At 46.2% G+C, this 18,195-nt stretch overlaps 1 protein-coding gene across 1 annotated transcript in view; it reads left to right on the top strand.

Annotated features, from left to right (window-relative positions):
• The first annotated feature begins 3,618 nt into the window (after positions 1–3,618).
• Positions 3,619–18,195, top strand: part of XPO6 (exportin 6) — a 118,091-nt gene continuing 103,514 nt past the window's right edge. The window contains exon 1 of the mRNA XM_075564656.1: positions 3,619–4,233. Within this exon, the coding sequence (XP_075420771.1) occupies positions 4,231–4,233 (3 nt within the window). The 5' untranslated portion in view covers positions 3,619–4,230. The remainder of the gene's footprint in view (positions 4,234–18,195) is intronic.

Genomic DNA, 18,195 nt, shown 5'->3' with positions numbered 1-18,195 from the left:
TTTCCAATTAGACAGTGAGGAAACCAAGAACGAGTCAATGGCATTCCTTGAAATGAGTGAGTTGGGTTCTGCTCTAGTTTTCCAATTAGACAGTGAGGAAACCAAGATCTTGTCATTTGCCTAAATTACGTCAACTGTTGTTGTTAGATAGCGACACTACGTACAACCGAAGGAAGCACTGCCCAGTCCTGCGCCATCCTCATAATTGTTACGTTTGAGCCCATTGTGGTGGCTACTGTCAATCCATCGTCGAATCTTCCTCTTTTTTTGGCTGCCTTTCTAGGGAGCTGGAATTCTGCTGAAATTCATCTCATCCTATGTTCATCTCACTAAACTGAGCCAAGAAAAGGACAAGTGATTTAGCCTAAGTCCTAATTAGTCTGTTGACCTGAGATGGCTTCTCTTTTCTACTGCCTGGAATGCCACTGTCCCTTCTCTTTGCCTAGCAAACTCCAACATGTCTCTCAGGCCATCGATTAAGGATATGTGTCACACATCAGACATTTTCCCATCCCCATACCCTTTGATTCCTCAACTATTAATTATCAAGGTGGTGGTTGTTGTTGGTTAGGTGCCGTTGAGTCATTTCCAACCCATAATGACTCCATGTAAAGAGAATGAAACCTCACCTATTCCTGTGACGTCTTCACAGTGGTTGTGACATTCAAACCCATTGTTGTAGCCAGTGTGTCAATTCATCCTGTCAAGGATCTGTTTCATTGCCTATGTTAGTCCCGGTAGACTAGAGAAACAAATTCATAGACTCTCATGTGTGTGCAAGAAAGAGCTTTATATGAGTAATTGTATATTAAGAAAACCCGCCCCCCCCAAAAAAAATCCCAAACATCTCAGCCCAGTCTAGTTCAAATCCTTAAGTCTGTTATTAGCCCATATGTCCAATACCAGTCTACAAATTCCTCTTCAGACTCATGCAACACATGCAATGATGCTGAATGCAGGAAGATCACAGGCTAGTGGGTGGAAAGTCTTGTGGATCCATCCAGTGGTGGTGTAAGCATCTCCACACTGGCATGGGTCTCCCTGTGGTTTCTCCAGCTGCAGGGCTCTGGCTCCATCAGTGTAGCTCCATGTGGCTTGTCAACAGGAATATTTCACAGGGAAAGAATATATGTCTGGCCTCCAGTGAGCTATTTATCTCCTTCATGCTTCCAAATGAGGCCATCAAATTGTGATCTGATAGACAGGCTAGACTCCACCCCTTCCTCAAGTTGACAATAGATTATGTAACTGCCACACTGCCTTTCTGCTTTACCAAGCATGATGTCCTTTTCCAAGGACTAGTCTCATTGTGGTCACATGTTAAAAGTAAGAGCAATGAAGTCTAGCCACCCTGGCTTCTAAGGAGCATTCTGGTTGTACTTCTTTCAAGACAAATCTGTTTGTTCTTTTAGCCAACCTTGGTACTTTTCACTATTCTTCACCAACACCATAATTCAAATGTAGCAATTCTTCTTGGGCCTTCCTTCGTCAATGTCCAATTTTCACATGCCTATGAGGTGACTGAAAATACTTAGGCACACTTTAGTCCTCAAAGTGACATCGTTGCTCCTCAACACTTTATAAATACCTAGTGCAATGTATCATTTGACTTCTTGACTGCTGCTTCCATGAGCACTGATTGTGGATAGATTGTAAAATCCTCATCTTTAATCTTTCCTGTTTATCCTGATGCTATCTATTGGTCCAGCTGTGAGGATTTTGGTTTTCTTTACATTGGGTTGTAATTCATACAGAAGGCTCCCATCCCTGATCTTCAGCAGCAAGTGCTTCAAGTCATCATTACTTTTAGCTAGCCAGGCTCACCTGTAAATTGTGAATAAGACTTCCTCCAAGCCTGATGCTGTGTTCTTCTTCATATAGTCGTTTCTCTGATGTTTGCTTATCATGTAGATCAGCTAAGTACGGTGAAAAGATCAACCCTAGTGCACACCTTTCCTGATTTAAAGCATGCAGTATTTCCCTCGTCTGTTTGAGTGACAGCCTCTTGATCCATGGACATGTTTATCAGGAGCACAATGAAGTGCTCTGGAATTCCCACTCTTCTCAAGGCTATCCATAGTTGGTTATGATCCACACCAATACTTTTGCATGATCAATAAAGCTCAATGTCTTTCTGGTTTTGTTTTGAGCCAAGATCTAGTTGGCATCAATATGTCTTGTCCCATATCCTCTTCTGAATCTGGCCTAAATTTCTGGCAACTCCTGTCAATGTACTGCTGGGACTGCTGTTGAGTGATCTTCAGCCAAATTCTACCTGCTGAAATTTCTATTGGTGGTGTATATACTTCTTCATTGCACTTATAATTATAAAGGAATATCTTCATAATCTGACTCTTAAATTCCCTAGGGACACAAGAATGTCAGTTTGGCTCAGCACCGACTCTTTGGAAAAGTTGGCTGTTAGCAATATTTCATCAAAGATTAAATGGAAACAGGTGTTTTCTGAGTTATATCAGTGAGTCTCAGGTGTGGTCCCTGGCCCTTAATTATCGGTATCACCTGGAAAAACATGTTAGAAATAAAACATTCTGGTTTCCCACCAGCTCCACAGATTAAAAAACTCTGGGGGTGGAACAGAGCAACCCCATTTAAGAGGCCCTCCAAGTGGAATCACCCTGAGTCAGAGACAACAGATTTTGATGTAATAAAATAAAAACGGAGTCATGTGGTCGGCATCCTGGCAGTGGACAAAGAGCCTTGCCTTTATCGACACTCTTCTCATCAGGTTACCCTGGTTGACCAATGACGATTCTTACGGCGCTCCTCGACCAGAATTTAAGTCTTCTATGCCAATCTGGAGGAAGCTTCTTTTGTTCTAGAGTTTTGTCACCAGACAAGCCAGCCGCTGCTCATCTTCGAGCAAGTTACCTTTCCAATCCGCGTTGCTACCCCATTCTCGAAACTTCTGCTCGGATAAACTACTCCAAGAAGTTAATTTCATTCTCGACTCGGTTTCTTTAGTCAAATGGGAGGTTTGAAAACCAATGGCTTAGATCTCATTCCCTCTTAACTGCCATCGAGTGCGCTCGGATCGCGGCGATGGGGCAGGTGGACCGGTCCCTGTGGATGTCCCACTCTGCACGGGGCCCCCAGTTTCGGACTACCGACCCTGGTCGGCAGTCCATCGCATAAACACTCTGCCATCAGGGTTCCTCTCAGAATTACACAGATTGGCTGTCGTCTCTGCCGATTTTGGGATCCCACCTCAGGCGCTGCCTCTAATCCGTGTTTTCCCTGCTCTTGAGGGCAGGGAGCGCACACGTTTCGTTCACCGCGGCGGTCCTCAGGGGCAGGTAACCTCCAGCCGACTACTCGGCTCGCCAACGCGCGCTCCGTGGCGACTTGCCGCGCGAACGGGCGAACAAAACCAAAGCGAAAGCGTCCCCTCGCTAACGTGGCAGCTCCGGCTTCCCTTTACCAAGATGGCCGCCGGCCCGCGTGGAGGGGAGCCGCGCGGGGGGGCGTGGCGCGGCGGGGGGCGTGGCGCGGCGAGAGCCGTCAGGTGCGGGCCCCGCCCACCCCCGCCCCCCGCCGATTCCGGATTGGTCCGGTTCCAGCGCCGCAGCCCGGCGGCCGCGCCGGGCGCTCGCCACTTCCGGCGCGTTTTTGAGGCTGTTCGTTGGGGGCGGTCGCGCGGCGCCGGCGGCGGCTCCGAGGCGGGCGAGCAGGCGAGCGGGAGCGCTCGCGGAGGGATGCTCGGCGGCGGCGGCGGCGGCGGCTCCGTGGGCTGAGGTGGCCAGGACAGCGCGGGCCCCCGGGCTTCTCCCCTGACCGGGCCGCCGAGGCCCCGGCAGCCTCCGCCCCGTCAGCTCCGGGCCGGGACCGGGCCCGCCGCCGCGCCTCTGTCCGCGGAAGACGGGGATCCCCTGCCTGGGCCCGCAGCCTCCCCTTCGGGGGTCGGGCCCGGGCGGGGGGCCCCGGGCCATTGCCTTTCTTGCCGGGCCCCGAGCCTCATTTCCTGCTTTTTCAGTTTCCTTTGAGTAGGGGTGGGTGGGTCTGGATGCATTGCCGTGGGGGCGCCCAATGAGGCGGGCCGGGGGGCCGAGCGGTTTTTAGAGGGGTCCCGGAGGGGCCCGGGTCGGGCAGGGGGCTTCTTTGCATGAGCCGGGGTCTTCCCGAACCTGCCGGGACCATGACCTGAACTGTGCCAACGGGACGCGTCCGAAGCCGAGAGCCAGCCCACCTGAGCCGCCCCTGCCCCTGGCCACGATGGTAAGTGGGGTCGGACCCCCCAGGGTCCCGTGGGCGCGGGCCCCGCCGTGGCTGAGGACTGGGTGGCTGGGAGGCGCGTGCCGAGCCCGGCGGTGACACATGCGTGCAGGCTGGGAGCCGGGCACTGCGCCCCAGCCCTCCCGGGGGTGTCAGCACTGGGAGGGACCTGGAAGCCCTCGCAGCTAGCGTTTGCCGCTTGTAATTACAGCGCATCATGACAATAGCCATCACTTATTTGTTGAGGATCTGTCACGCTGGTAGCGCAGTGGTTCAAGCTCTTGCCTGCCAGCCACAAACTGTGGCTGGAGTCCATCGGCTCCTCGCAGGGAGAAAGAGGCGGCAGTCTGCGGCCTTAAAGACTTATGGACAGCTTTGGAAAGGATGGGGGGGGCTTGTAGCCCTTGCTATATAAAGTCTCCATGAGCAGCATTCCACTCCACGATAGTGGGCAGTGAGTTTTGGGGTGCTAAGCGATTGGCATGGATTGTTCCATTTAATTATCTACCCCATTAACTCTGAGATGTTCTGAAGTGAGGAGACTGAGAACAATTGTGCATCTCAAGGTCAAGCAGTCTCCAGTGATTGGGGGAGGGTGGGGCAAGGTGGTGTGAATGGAGGCAACCTGACTTCCTGGATCTTATCCGCAGAACTTACTCATCTCATCCTGTTGGCTTAGATGTGGGCAAACTGGGACTGATGTGCAGAGGGCCCTAGGCAGATCTTAGCAAAGTTAGGACATCTTTTGATGTCTAGGTTGCTGTGCTTTCTGTGCCACGTGCTGGCTGGCCGCTTTCCTGGTAGTGGCTCAGAAGCCACATCTTCCCAAGCTACTTTGCACATTTTCCAGACCCTTCAATTTGTGGCCACACAAGTACTTGTTCAACCTGGGCCCGCTTGATACTGCACTTGCGTTTGAGTCGGATCTGGCTCCGGAGTCTTCTTAGACTTAGCTCTTTCAAAGATGACAGTGCCTGAGCCTGTATCTCCTCCAGTTTCCGGTGTGGTCCAGCCTCTGGCGACACGTTAGCATTGCGAAGTCAGTGTTGTAGAGAAAGGGCAGCAGGTACATCTTCGGTGATAGAGATGGTCAGGTTGGTGGGGGTTTCCAGGCATCCCAGGGACCTCTGAGTAGCGTAGAGAGCCTAGTGGGGCAGAGGCCAGTATGCTTGGTTGCCTGTCGGAAGGATGGCAGTGTGGACCCACCAACGACTCTGTGGGAGAACCATGTGGAGAACAGTCTGCGTGGAAACCCTGGAGAGTAGTTCTCTGCCCATTAGGGTCACTGTGAGTTGGAATCATCTTCCTGCAGTGGCTATGGGTAGTGTGTGAGGCCCTGGGCAGAGGAGGAAGGACCCAAGACATACAACCCATGCTCTTGTGAGGCTTGCAACTAGTTGAGTGAAACACCAATAGTGCTGAAGAGCACGTGCATATGCACCATAGCCTCATGGCAGTACATAGCCTCATGGCAGATGAATTCAATTCTGCACCTCTGTTTCCTTAAGATTGGATATTCACTAGCAAATTCCTAAGGTATGAGGCTTAACAGATAGGGATGGAGGACAACTCTGGAGGTTCCTTCCTTTTATTCTTTCAGTGGAGTTCCAGTGATTTATAAGGACCCTGCTGGTGCTGTTGGCTAGGCATTGGACTGCTAGCAGTAAGGTTGCCTGTTCAATCCCTTAGAAGGAAGAAGAGGCTCTCTGTGCCTATAAAGCAGTAGTTTTCAACCTGTGGGTCCCGATCGACCCCTTTGGGGGTCGAACAACCCTTTCACAGGGGTTGCCTAAGACCATTGGAAAACACCTTATTTCCGATGGTTGGGGGTCACCACAACGGGAGGAACTGTATTAAAGGGTCACAGCATTAGGGAGGTTGAGAACCATTGCTATAAAGAATAATAACAGCCCCTGAAACCCTGTGTAGGGAGGCTATGAGTTGGAATTGACTTGGTAGCAGCGGGTTGTTAGTAGGCAGATAAAACAGCCTTTTTAATGTCTTTAAAAGATCCATTTTAATAAGATGAAAATGTTACAATAGTATTAAAAACTACCGTTTACTAAGCATCTGAGATTTACTAGCTACTTTTCATGTATTATTATTTCAGTCTTCACTACACTAACCCGGTTAACCGAAAATCAAAACAAAACAAAACAAGCTCACTACCATCCAGTTGATATTGATTCATAGCGACCCTATAGAACAGGGTCGAATTGTCGCTGTGAGTATCTGAGACCATAACTCTTTGAGTAGAAAACTCTTTCATCGTTGGAGGGGATGGTGGTTTCTAACTGATGACCCTGCAGTCAACTTGTAATCATTATGCCACCAGAAAACCCTGCTAGACTGCTGGGGGTCGGGGGTGGGCAATAGATAGAAGATAGAGCTGCTTCCGGCTGGGTACTGAACAAGTACTAGAACTGGCATTTGGACTCAGGTGCTCTCCTCCAAAGCCTGTCCTCTTTGCTGTACCTGGTGCTGCTTCACGAAGCTGCACGTTCAAAAATGTCAATCACCTGTTTTTGGTTTGGTGTGAGTGCTGGTGGGCTTGGGGGGGGGGGTGCAGTCAATTTCCTGTAAGCAGTTCCTCTAGAAGAGGGATCATTACGTGCACATTTAGAAGCAGGTGAAGGCATTCTGGCAGAGTTGCTGGAACAGCTGCACTGACTCCATCTGACTCCAGCCATCATTTTGGGTTGAATTCCCATGAGTTTTCCAGTGGTGTAACAAGTTGGAGGCTCCCACTACTTCTTTGAAGAGTTGTTACTTCATATTGCATGAACTCCTTAATACTGAACTTTTGTAAAGTTGAGTCATTGCTTAAGTGAGAGTGTGTCCCATTGTGTAGAATTAGTTTTAGTTCTAAAGGCTTCTTATTTTGACTGTCACCTTCTGTGAGTGGTCCTGATACGGGGGAGGCTCCGGAGGTCAAAGGCCTTAAATTTGGATCCTTGGACTGGGGGTGGTGGTGGTGTGGTGTGGTGTGTGTGTCTGTGTGTGTGTGTGTGTGTGTGTGTGTGTGTGTCCGTCCGTCTAACAGTGCTGTGTTGGAAGATAGGAAAATGCCCTGGTCGGGAGGTGCACTAGAACCCAGAGGTTCTTCATGTCAGCCTGTTACTAGAGTTCATCAACAGAGACAGGTTAAGTACCAAAGAACGACATTAACCGCTTCTGGAAAAATTGGTACATGACATGGTTCAAACGATGATATAAAACAAAACAATCCTATTAATAAAGCCTAGAGAAATTGTTCTCTGAAATAAATGAGCACTTTTTAGTCCTCAGGCTATTCATAAAAAAATATATTCCCTTCGTGCTATCAAACTTAAAATTTTAGTTCTTATGAATACAATATAATATTATAGTTAAAATACCTAGGGCTGCATGTTAGGTTCTTGACATACATTAAAGGACTCTTAGTGGTATAGTGGTTTACACATTGTGTTGCTAACCAGAAAGTCAGCAGTTCAAACCCGCCAGCTTCCCTGTAGGAGAAAGGAGAGGTTTTTTGCTTCCATAAGATTTATAGTCTCTGAAACCCACAGGGGCTGTTTTCCTCTGCTGTCCAGGGTTGCTCTGTGCCAGAATCGACTTGATGGCAGGGCATTTGGAGTTTGGTGGCATAGTGATTTATGAATTGGACTGCTGGCCATCTGCTCTTGTAAAGAGTCACTGTTTCAGAAACCCAAAGGGGTGGTTAGGCTGCTAACGCCCAGTCAACAGCTGGAACCCACTAGCCACTCCTGGAGAAAGATGGGTTTTTTGCTCCTGTAAGGGTTTACAGCCCCAGAAATCCAAAGGGAAAACAGGGTTGCTGTGACTCGGAATGGACTTGGTGGCAGTGAGTTTGGCAGTCTAGTAAATGTGTAATAGCCTGAAAGAGTTTGGAGTATTGTGACAATCCCCAAAGTGTGAGCACATGCTCTTGGAAACCAGGGAGGATAGGGTTGCTGGATAGAGAGTTGCTGCAAGTCTTGAATCTGTAAAACACCCTGCCTGCAACATGCCGGAAAGAGGACCGCAGTAAAATGAGGTATGGCTGTATTCTGTACACAGGGGCTCTCCATGAGTTAGAATCCACTCAGTGGCAACTAACTTAACAGCAGCGTGCACATACATGCTGTTTTTCTCACCTTAAACACACTTAAAACACTCCTGCTTTTCTGGCAGCTCCTGTCCCGTTCCTTTGTTCTTTGCAACAACATTCTAGGACAGTGTTCTGTACTGAATTGTCTCTAATTCTTTACCCTTCCAGTCTCGTATTTTAACAAGGTCCCTTCCGCCCTTGTTGCACAATCCGGTGGTGAGTTCTCCGACCTCATCTTTCTTGATTAACACTGGAAAGTTGACTACTCTCCTCCTCTGTTAAAACTTTCTTCAATTGGCCTCCAGGGGACTAAGATGGGCTCCTGGTTTTTCTCTGCTTTGGTTTCTTCCTCATCTCGTTGATCATGGAACATCTGGAATTCCCAGACCTCAGACCTATTGAACTCTTCCAGGACACTTATAAGCACAGAACTCCCAGTGCAGATAGCTCTCCTCAGCTCCAGTTCCCACATTTCCAACTGCCTACTCGGCAGGGCAGCCAGACTTCTTTTTGTGTATATGTCAAAGGCTGTTGGGTGCCATTCCCTGTGGACAACAGAATGAAACACTGCCCGGCCGTGCACCATCCTCACAATCGTCCCGTGTTTGAATCCATTGTTGCAACAAGGGTCTTCCTCTCATGTCCTTCTCCAAGGACTGTCCCCACCTGAAAACGTGTCTGTCTGCCCTGGTCGTCTACAGCAACAAACCCATCCATACTCACCTCTGTGTAAGAAAGAACCTCATATTAAGAAGCACCTGTACATAAAGAAGGAACCCCAGCCCAATCCAACTCAAGCCCATAAACCCGATGCTAGCAGAGTCCATGACTCAGAAAGATGAAGCAGGAAGCTGGGCGATCACAGGCTGGTTGGTGCAGTTTCATGGATCTAAGGTTCATGGAAGGTCATGGCATGGGTGCTGACAGCTCTCAGTTGGTGGCTCACCTGGGGCCACCCCTGGAAGCAGACACACAATCCCAGCAAGGAGGAAGGCAAAGTGGCCGAGAGAAATCCTCTCTGTTCCTCTTGCTCTTTATACAAAGCAGTGGTTCTCAATTTGTAGGTCGTGACCCCTTTGGGGGGGGGTCAAACAACCCTTTCACAGGGGCTTCCTGATTCATAGCAGTAGCAACATTACAGTTATGAAGTAGCAACAAAGATAATTTTATGGTTGGGGGTCACCACAGCATGAGGAACTGTATGAAAGGGCCATTGCATTAGGAAGGTTGAGAACCACTGTACAAAGGTTTTGGACATAAAGGAGGTGTCATCAGGCTGCCACTTGATTGACAGATTTGATTCCACCCCTTGGGGGAGTGTCTTGTTGCCATAATCCCTAACTACCACATTGTGTAGAGGAGTCTTGGTGGTGTGATGGTTAAGCTTTGGGCTGCGATCAGCGTTGCCCTCAGAAACCACCAGCTGCTTCAAGGGAGAAAGAAGGCTTTGTATGCCTGTAAACAGTTATAGTCTGGGAAACTCACAGGGGCAGTTCTGCCCTGCTCCTTAGAGTCACTGTGTATCGACATCAACACGATGGCAGTGAGTTTGCTCTTTTGGTTTGGACCACATTGTCTGAAGTATGTGAGATAAAGTCTCACCAGCCTTACTTCCAAGTCAGAATTGTTCTCCTTGCAGCCTGTATTAATTATGTCCAGTGTTCTACACCAACACTATAGTTCAAATGCATGACTAATTCTTTGATCACTCTTATTCATTGTCCTCAATATCATGGTTTGGGTCAGGTTCACTTTTGAATATCTTTTGCAGCTAATTTGCTCAGTACAGAATGCTGTTTGATTTCTTTTGCCTCCATGAGAATGGATGTGGATCTGAGTACAATGAAATCTTTGACAACTGTAATATTTTATCATTTATCAGGATGTTGCCCTTTGAATTGTGAGGAATTTTGTTTTCTTTGTGTTGAGGCTGTAGTCTTTGATCTTGGTCAGTAAGTGTGTCAAGTCCTTTGGCAAGCAAGAATGTGCCGCCTGCATATTGCAGGTTGTTAAGAAGCCTCTCTCCAACCCTGAGCTTGTGTTCTTCATGCAATCCAGCTGCTCAGGTATTTGCTCAGCATGCATCACGGTTGAGTAAGTATGGTGAAAAGATACAACCTGAACGCACACCTTTTCAGCTTTTTACGCCACGTAGTATCCCCTGTTCTGTGTGAATGGCTGCCTCCTAATATGTGTGCAGATTCCAAGTGAGTACAATTAAGTGTGCTGAAATTTTCTTGCATTGCAACAATCTACACCAGGGGTCCTCACACTTTTTAAACAGGGGGCCAATTCATTGACCCTCAGACCCATTGGAGGCCGTACTATAGTTTTTTTAAAAAAAACTATGAACAGATTCCTATGCACACTGCACATATCCTATTTTGAGGTAAGAAAACAAACGGGACAAAAATACCTGGAGGGCCGGATAAATGTCCTCGGCATGCCGAGTGTGGCCCGCAGGCTGCAGTTTGAGGACTCCTGATCTACACATTTGAATGCCTTTGCGTAATCCGTGAATCACAGGTAAACACATCCTTTTGTACTTTCAGCCAGGATCCATCTAACACCAGCAATTATATCCCTAGTTCCAGGTCCTCTTCTCAGTCCACCTTGACTCTGTCAATTTACTACTGTGACTGCTTTTGAATTTTCTTATTAAAATAATTTTATTGGGGGCTTGTACAGCTCATATCACCATCCATCCATCCATCCATCCATCCATCCATCCATCCATCCATCCATCCATCCATCCATCCATTGTGTCAAGAACATTTGTACATTTGTTGCCATCATCATTCTCAAAACATTTGCTTTCTACTTGAGCCCTTGGTATCAGCTCCTCATTTTTCCCCTCCCTCCACTCCCCCCTCCCTCATGAACCCTTAATAATTCATAAATCATTATTTTGTCATGTCTTACACTGTCCGACGTCTCCTTTAAAATTTTTACTTACATGTATTATTAGTGATACTGTTAGATCTTTCCACATTCTGCTGCGGCACCTCTTTTTGGGATGGTGGATAGCCAGGCAATTTTCCCTTGACAAATGAATGATTCTGGCACCACATGCCTTGTTGAAACATACTAATTGCCATTCCATTCTGTTAATTCTAGGAACCTTATTTTTCACGATTGCTTTCAGTGCAGGTTAGACTTCTTCCTTCAATACCATCAGCTCTTGACCATATTTCCTAAACTGATTGATATCTACCAATTCTTTCTGGTTTACTAACTGTATTCTTTCCATCTTCTATTGATACTCCTTACAGTGTAATATTTTGCCCATGGAATCCTTTAATAATGCAGTTGGAGGATTGAGGAGGTTCTTCCCCCCCCCCCCCCCGCCGCCCCCCCCACACACACTTTCAGTTTCAGAATTTCAGCTTCAGAAATGGCAAGGTATTCTTCCCTTTCGTCTTTCTAATTCCAGGTCTTACAGGTTTCATTCTACGTTTGTCTTCTGCTATCCTTTGAAATCTTCTGCTCAGCTGCTTTAGACCTTCATTTCTTCTATGTTCTATGTGCAAGAGTAAGTTTCAAAATATCATCTGATATCCAGCTCCATCCTTTTATTTCCTTTTGTTTTAATGACCTACTCACCTCCCCACCCCCATATAGGATGGGCTTGATGCTGTCCCACAGCGCATCTGGTCTTTGGTCATTAGTGTTCAGTGTGTCAGAGCTGTTCTTGAGATGGACTCTAAATTCAGGTGGACCATACTCAGAGCAGTACTTGGGCTCATCTTGTTTAGAAGTAGCTGTGCCCCATTCATGTCCTGAGGTCAACACTGTTTTGAGGAGTAGGCTCTTCCCCAGTCATATTTTGGTGCTTTCCAATCTGAAGGCTTATCTGATGATGTGACATCAGACAATGTTTTGCTTCTGTTTTTAAGGTTTTCTTTTTCAAAAACTTTATTGTAAATTGGGTGAATGTTTACAAAGCAAATTGGTGTTCCATGCAACAGATCCTACACACTTTGTTTCATGTTATTGATCGTAATCTCCTTAATGTGATACCACTTAGCCCAATCATTCCTGTGTTTCCTATTTGATTCCACACCTCAAGGATGACTAAGGTCTGGAGGTTCCACTAAGTCTATCTGACCAGTAAACCTGGTCATTTCTTGATTTTGGATTTTTTGTTGTTGCATTTTCGTCCCATTCCATCTAGGACTTTTTGGCGTGGTAGTGGTAGCCAGGCACTGGTTTCAGAGTTCTGGAGACCAATGCTCCTGTGGTCCATTAGTCCACTGGGCTAATTATTTTCTGATGTTCAATTTGATCTTCTGTTTTCTTTGTTTCAGACTCCATTGGGCTAATTGTTTCTCTGTGTGTTTGATTCTGTTTTATTCTCTCTGCTGTATTCTGGTTGGGGAGATACCATAGTTGTACCTCTGATGACTGCTCACAAGCTTTTGAGACCCTGGTTAGCTGCTCACCAAAGTAGGCCTTGAATTTTGTTTTTGTGAACTATATTTATCCATATGGTTTTCAGTGGCCAGTTTGTTCAGAAGTAGATGGTCACTTCCTTCTTCCTGGTCTGCCTTAGTCTGGAAGCTCCGCTGAAACCTGCCCACTAGGGTGGTCCTGCTGGTGTTTGAAATACTGGTGTCATAGCGTCCAGCATCACAGCAACATGCAGGCCACCACAGTACAGCAAACCAATCAGCAGTGGGGTCAAATGCTCACATGCAGCGGGTCTGAAATGAAGCCCTGCTTTTCCCCTCCATGCCTTCTCCAACCCACAGTCTTCTCTGTCTCACTTAGGGACGTTCCGCCCTTCCAGTTGCTTGTGCCCCAAACTTGGAGGTCATCCTTGAGCGTTTTCCCATGCTGCACATCGGATCCACATCAGGAAATCCTGCTATTTCCCACCTTTAAAATGTAGCCAAGATTTGACTGTTACTCCTACCACTGATGGCACGTTGGTCTAGGCCTCCATCATCTTTGCCTGGATTTTACTGTTCTTTTAGCCTCTCATCTTCCTCTTTCATAGAATCTTTTCAACATAATTGGATGAATTATCCATTAAAAAATCTAAGACACATCACCTTTTAACTCAATTTCAGTGGCCTTTCATTTTACTAAGTGTGAAAGCCCAAGCCCTTCCCGGAGCCTGCACAGTCCCATCGGACCAACATGTCTTAAATGTTGTGGCCTGCTTTGTTTGAGCTGAACTCGTGTCTGCTCACTCCGTTCCACATGCCCTGGTCTCCTCCCTGCTCTTCAAACATTCCAGGTGTATTCCTGCCCTAAGGCTTTTTCCTGGTTGGTTTCTGAGTTTAAACTGTACCTTCCTTTAGATAACTGCATGACTAACTTCACTTTTTTCAAGTCTATTCAAGGGTTACCTTCCCAACAAGGCCCACCTGTACCACTCTTTAAAATTGTAGTTCCACCCCAGAGCTCCAAATCCCCATTTAATTATTTTTGTAGCATTTATATAAAAAGTTTTTGAAACAATCAGCATGTTTATGAGCTCTATTTTTTATTGTTGCCTTCTGCCAAAGTATTAGTTCTATCAAGCTTAGGCTTTTTGTTTTGTTCTCTGGTGTGTCAGTCTAGAACAGTACCTGACATAGTCGACAGCTCATAACAGGTATTTGGTAAATGAACAAACAAAAACTGGTAAGGATGCTCTAGGGACGTAGGTGTTCAAAGGGGGCTATAGAGAGAAGATCAGGACAAGTTAATAAATTGAAATTAATCCTGGAGGGCATTTCAGAAGAAGAGGGTATACTAAACAGTAGTGCAATGTTGAATGTCATGGACTAGGCTGGTTTTAGTCTGAGGTTTCAGTGAAATAGCTGGAGAAAGAACTAAAGCCGCTGTATGGCTGGATTTTGAAAGGGCCTCTATGGTGGCCGTGGGAGGACCTGGTTTCTTCCTAGAGGAAAAGGAATTCACCTGCAGTGTGTCTGCACGTGGGGCATCAGCTTTGATGCCAAGCCTGCGTGGAGGTGACAAAGACTGCTCTAGGATGTGGACGTAGAAGCAGAGAGAAATAACTTGACAGTGTTAGCACTTAGGACTGAGTCCCAATTCAAAGAATAGACAATAGGGAAAAAAACTCCAGCTGATTTTGGAAGCCTCTAACCTGGATTTCCAGGAACAGAGGGAAGCTTTAATTAATTGGCGATTTGGGTTTGGTGGGGACAGAAGAGCTGACAGGAAATGACCCTGTGCCGATGAACTAGGAGATTTTGGCTTTGTCAGTAGACAGGTGGGTGGTTTCTGCTGTGCTGATGTGAGTGGAATAGCACGGTGCAGGACCAATTTCATCATTGCTGTGTGTATGTCCAAGCTGAGGACTATGATCAACCAAGCCTGGGGTGGAGAGGGAGGGGGAGGGCATTCTTCCTGGAAGTGTAGCTACAGCGCTCTGGTTTCTTCCCCTTCCACATTCTGCTGACTGACTTGTCTTCCCCTCTTGTCAAGATCTGTAACCTTAGAGTGCTGGATCCAGTACAAATAGCTGCTTTTCTAGCCTTATTCTGTCTGACTTCTTTCTGGCTTCTGGCAGCTTTTGCTTTGCTTTTCTTGGCCTCTTTGGCTTTTGTGGTATTACTTTCTTGGTTCAGTCTTTATCTTTCCCATGGCTGCTTCAGGCCTGACCTGCGTCCTAAGGAGAACCAGACTCTCTTCTCCAGCCTTGAGTGTCCACCCCCCCCTTACTATTCTGCAGGTAGAAAATGACTTTCTTCTTAAACCAAATTCATCATCTTTCCCTCAGGCCGGTGCCACCTCTCTCAAACCCTAGTTATGTCAGTGATGGTATCTGCCAGCCACTTAGATTGTACGCTGGAATCTTCCGCAACTTCTTTGAAGGTTCTGCATTTAGACCTGCTGCTGCCACCCCTGCCACCAGTGTTTATCTCCAGACTCCAACATTCCTTTTCATTCCTTAGTCACACAGCGTCGTGTCTATGGCTTTGACTCTTGGTGCCTTCTTAACTAGAGTCCATCTTCCAGGTTTTCCCTCACCGGTCCATATTCTGTCCTCTTCTCAGAGGAACTTGGAAGAACAGTTATCTTCATGGCACTGGACCTCAAATGGTTCAGAAGGTCCCGGTTGTGGTCACAGACCACACCCGGGGCCGCTCTTAACAGTGACGTAATCTTCACTTCTCTGTGCAGATGACGCCGTGAGACAGCGTTAAAGGGCTTCCCTAACCATTTCTTGTTCTCTGGCCACAACAACAGGGACACTCTCTGGGTGTCTCCTTGTGCTCATGCCGTTCCTCTATCCAGTGCCCTTTTCTTCATTCTTGCCAGATGACATCTTACTATTTCAAGTCACTTTAACCATCACTTCTTTGAGGCTTTCCAGCGACTAGGTTAACCATTAGATCATTGTTGATAACAGCAATTTCCGTTTTCATTCGGCAATTTCTACACAAGTTGTTCAGTGACAGTAGTTACATTCTTCACAGTGCATGAACATTCACATGATTTCTGTTCTGGTTTTGTTTCTGGTAATCTAGTTTCCCTGTCACAGTAGGTTCCTGGTTTTGTTTTAAAGTAATTGTGACTGTTTGGTGTCATATAATTTTTAAAAAAGAAACATAGCACTTAGGGACCATATTAGTTTATTTTTGTACCCAATCTTACTTAGTTCCTAGATGAACTCTGGAGTTAGCTTCTGTTCAAGGTTCGACCTCAGAGATTAGTTTCTCTTCAAGTTCGGCCAGTAGTCTTAGGAGTCTTCTAGACTCAAGACATCTGGCTTTGTTTTTTTTTAAAAAAAAAAGGAATTTGAGGTTCTCTTTGACCCGTCCCCTGTCTTTTATTGGGGCTCTTTATTGTGATCTTGAGTGGAAAGATTGGTCATGGTAGGCAGAAGAACCGTTTAGTAGGAGCTTAGGGTAGAAGAGACCCTGGCTTGACACCTAGACAGTTTTGTCCTGTAGCCTTGTTTCTTTTCCCCTAGTTTCTTGTTTAGCCTAGCTTTCTTCTTTCTTTTTAGCTTTCTAGAGACCTTTAGTTGTATCTTAGATGGCTACCAAGCTTTTAAAACCGCAGACACACTGCTCACCAAACTAGTCTATAGAACATAACTTTATGAACTGTAGTATGCCAGTTGATTGAGATGTCTCGGTCCTCCAACCCAGAAATCTAAACCTAAGAATTCTATTACATAATATGTGTAGGAGGTATCTGTCACTGCCTTCCATGTGCGTTTTATATATGTGTGTGTATAAATATATATATGTGTGTGTATATAAGTATATATAAATATGTATGCATACAGTCACATAGATGCAGATACACATACACACCTATATATACATATGCTTGTACACGTTTGCCTATATGTATACATATATACCCACATAATTTTTCATTGTTGTTTCAGAAGTATATATGCAGTTATGAGCAGGTCCTTTTTTCTTGTGTGTATTTTTAGTTATATTGTTACCTTCCTCCGGCTGTGTACATTTCACTCTTTTTAGAAACTACCTTTTCTATCTAGGGAGTAAACCCCCTTTCGTCTCCTCCCCCGCTCTGGTAACCATTAGTGAACCTTCAGGCTCTTACCTACCCCGTGCAACCGAATGAAGCACTGCCTGGTCCAGCGCCATCCTCACAATTGTTCTTACGTTTGAGCCCATTGTTGCAGCCAGGCTCTTTCCGTTTTTCCCTGCCTCTCTACCGAGCATGATGTCCTTCTCGGGACTGATCTCTCCTGATAACATGTCCAAAGTACATGAGATGAAGGTGTGGCCAGCTTTGCTTCCAAGGAGCATTCTATTGGCTGTATTTATTCCATGACAGATCTGTTTGTTCTTTGGAAGCCTGCATTATTTTCAGTATTCTTAGCCAGCACCCAAACTCAAAAGCTTATCGATTCTTCTTTGGTCTTCCCCATGGCTTAGGTCAGGTGCACCTCAGTCCTCAAAGTAACATCCCTGCTTTTTAATCCTCTATAGCAGTGGTTCTCAACCTTCCTAATGCCACGACCCTTTAATACAGTTCTCATGTTGTGGTGACCCCCAACCATAACATTATTTTCGGTGCTACTTCATTACTTTAATTTTGCTACTGTTATGAATCTGGCGATCCCTGTGAAAGGGTTGTTCGACCCACCAGTTGAGAACCGCTGCTTTTAAGAGGCCTTGTGCAGCAGATTTACCCAATACAACTCTTGATTTCTTGATTGATGCTTCCTTGAACATTGATTGTGGATCCAAGCAAGACAAAATCTGTGACAACCTCAGTCTTCTCTCTGTTTGTCATGAGATTTCCTATTGGTCTAATTGTGAGATTTTTTTTAACATCGAATTGCAATCCATACTGAAGATGGCAATCCTTTACTGTCACCAGCAAGTACTTTAAGTCCTCTTTATTTATAGCCAGCAAGGTGTGTCATCTGTATATCTCAGGGTGTCAATAAGCCTTCCGCCAGTCCTGATAACACTTTTTCTTCATCTCATCCAGCTACTCGGATTATTTGCTCAGCACACAGGTGGAACAAGCATGAGAGGATACAGCCCTGGCATGCGTCTTCCCCAATTTCAGACCATGCTGTGTTTTCCTTGTTCCATTGGCACAACTTCCTCTGGATCCGTGCACAGGCTTGACTTTTTTTCTGTAGGCCTTTCAGCTTGAGATATGTTTTAATTTTCTTCAGCTTCATCCAGAGCGTGATGATTTACAAAATACAGTATGATTCTATCAGATCATGAAAGGAAGGCTAATTCCGATCCAAATGAACACGCCTGAGGCAGAGGCACAAATCAGCCATGCTGGCAGAGTAATGGCATCTCATTGTGGTTTTGGTTTGCATCTCTGCTAGCTATGACCTTGAGCATCTTTTTATGTGCTTGGTGGCCATTTGATTGTCCTCTTTGGTGTTTTATTTGGCCTTTTGT

This window comes from Tenrec ecaudatus, chromosome 12 (assembly GCF_050624435.1).
Source record: "Tenrec ecaudatus isolate mTenEca1 chromosome 12, mTenEca1.hap1, whole genome shotgun sequence".
Classification (NCBI taxonomy): domain Eukaryota; kingdom Metazoa; phylum Chordata; class Mammalia; order Afrosoricida; family Tenrecidae; genus Tenrec; species Tenrec ecaudatus.
Note: the sequence above shows the minus strand (reverse complement) of the source record. Positions and strands in the feature narration are given on the sequence as shown.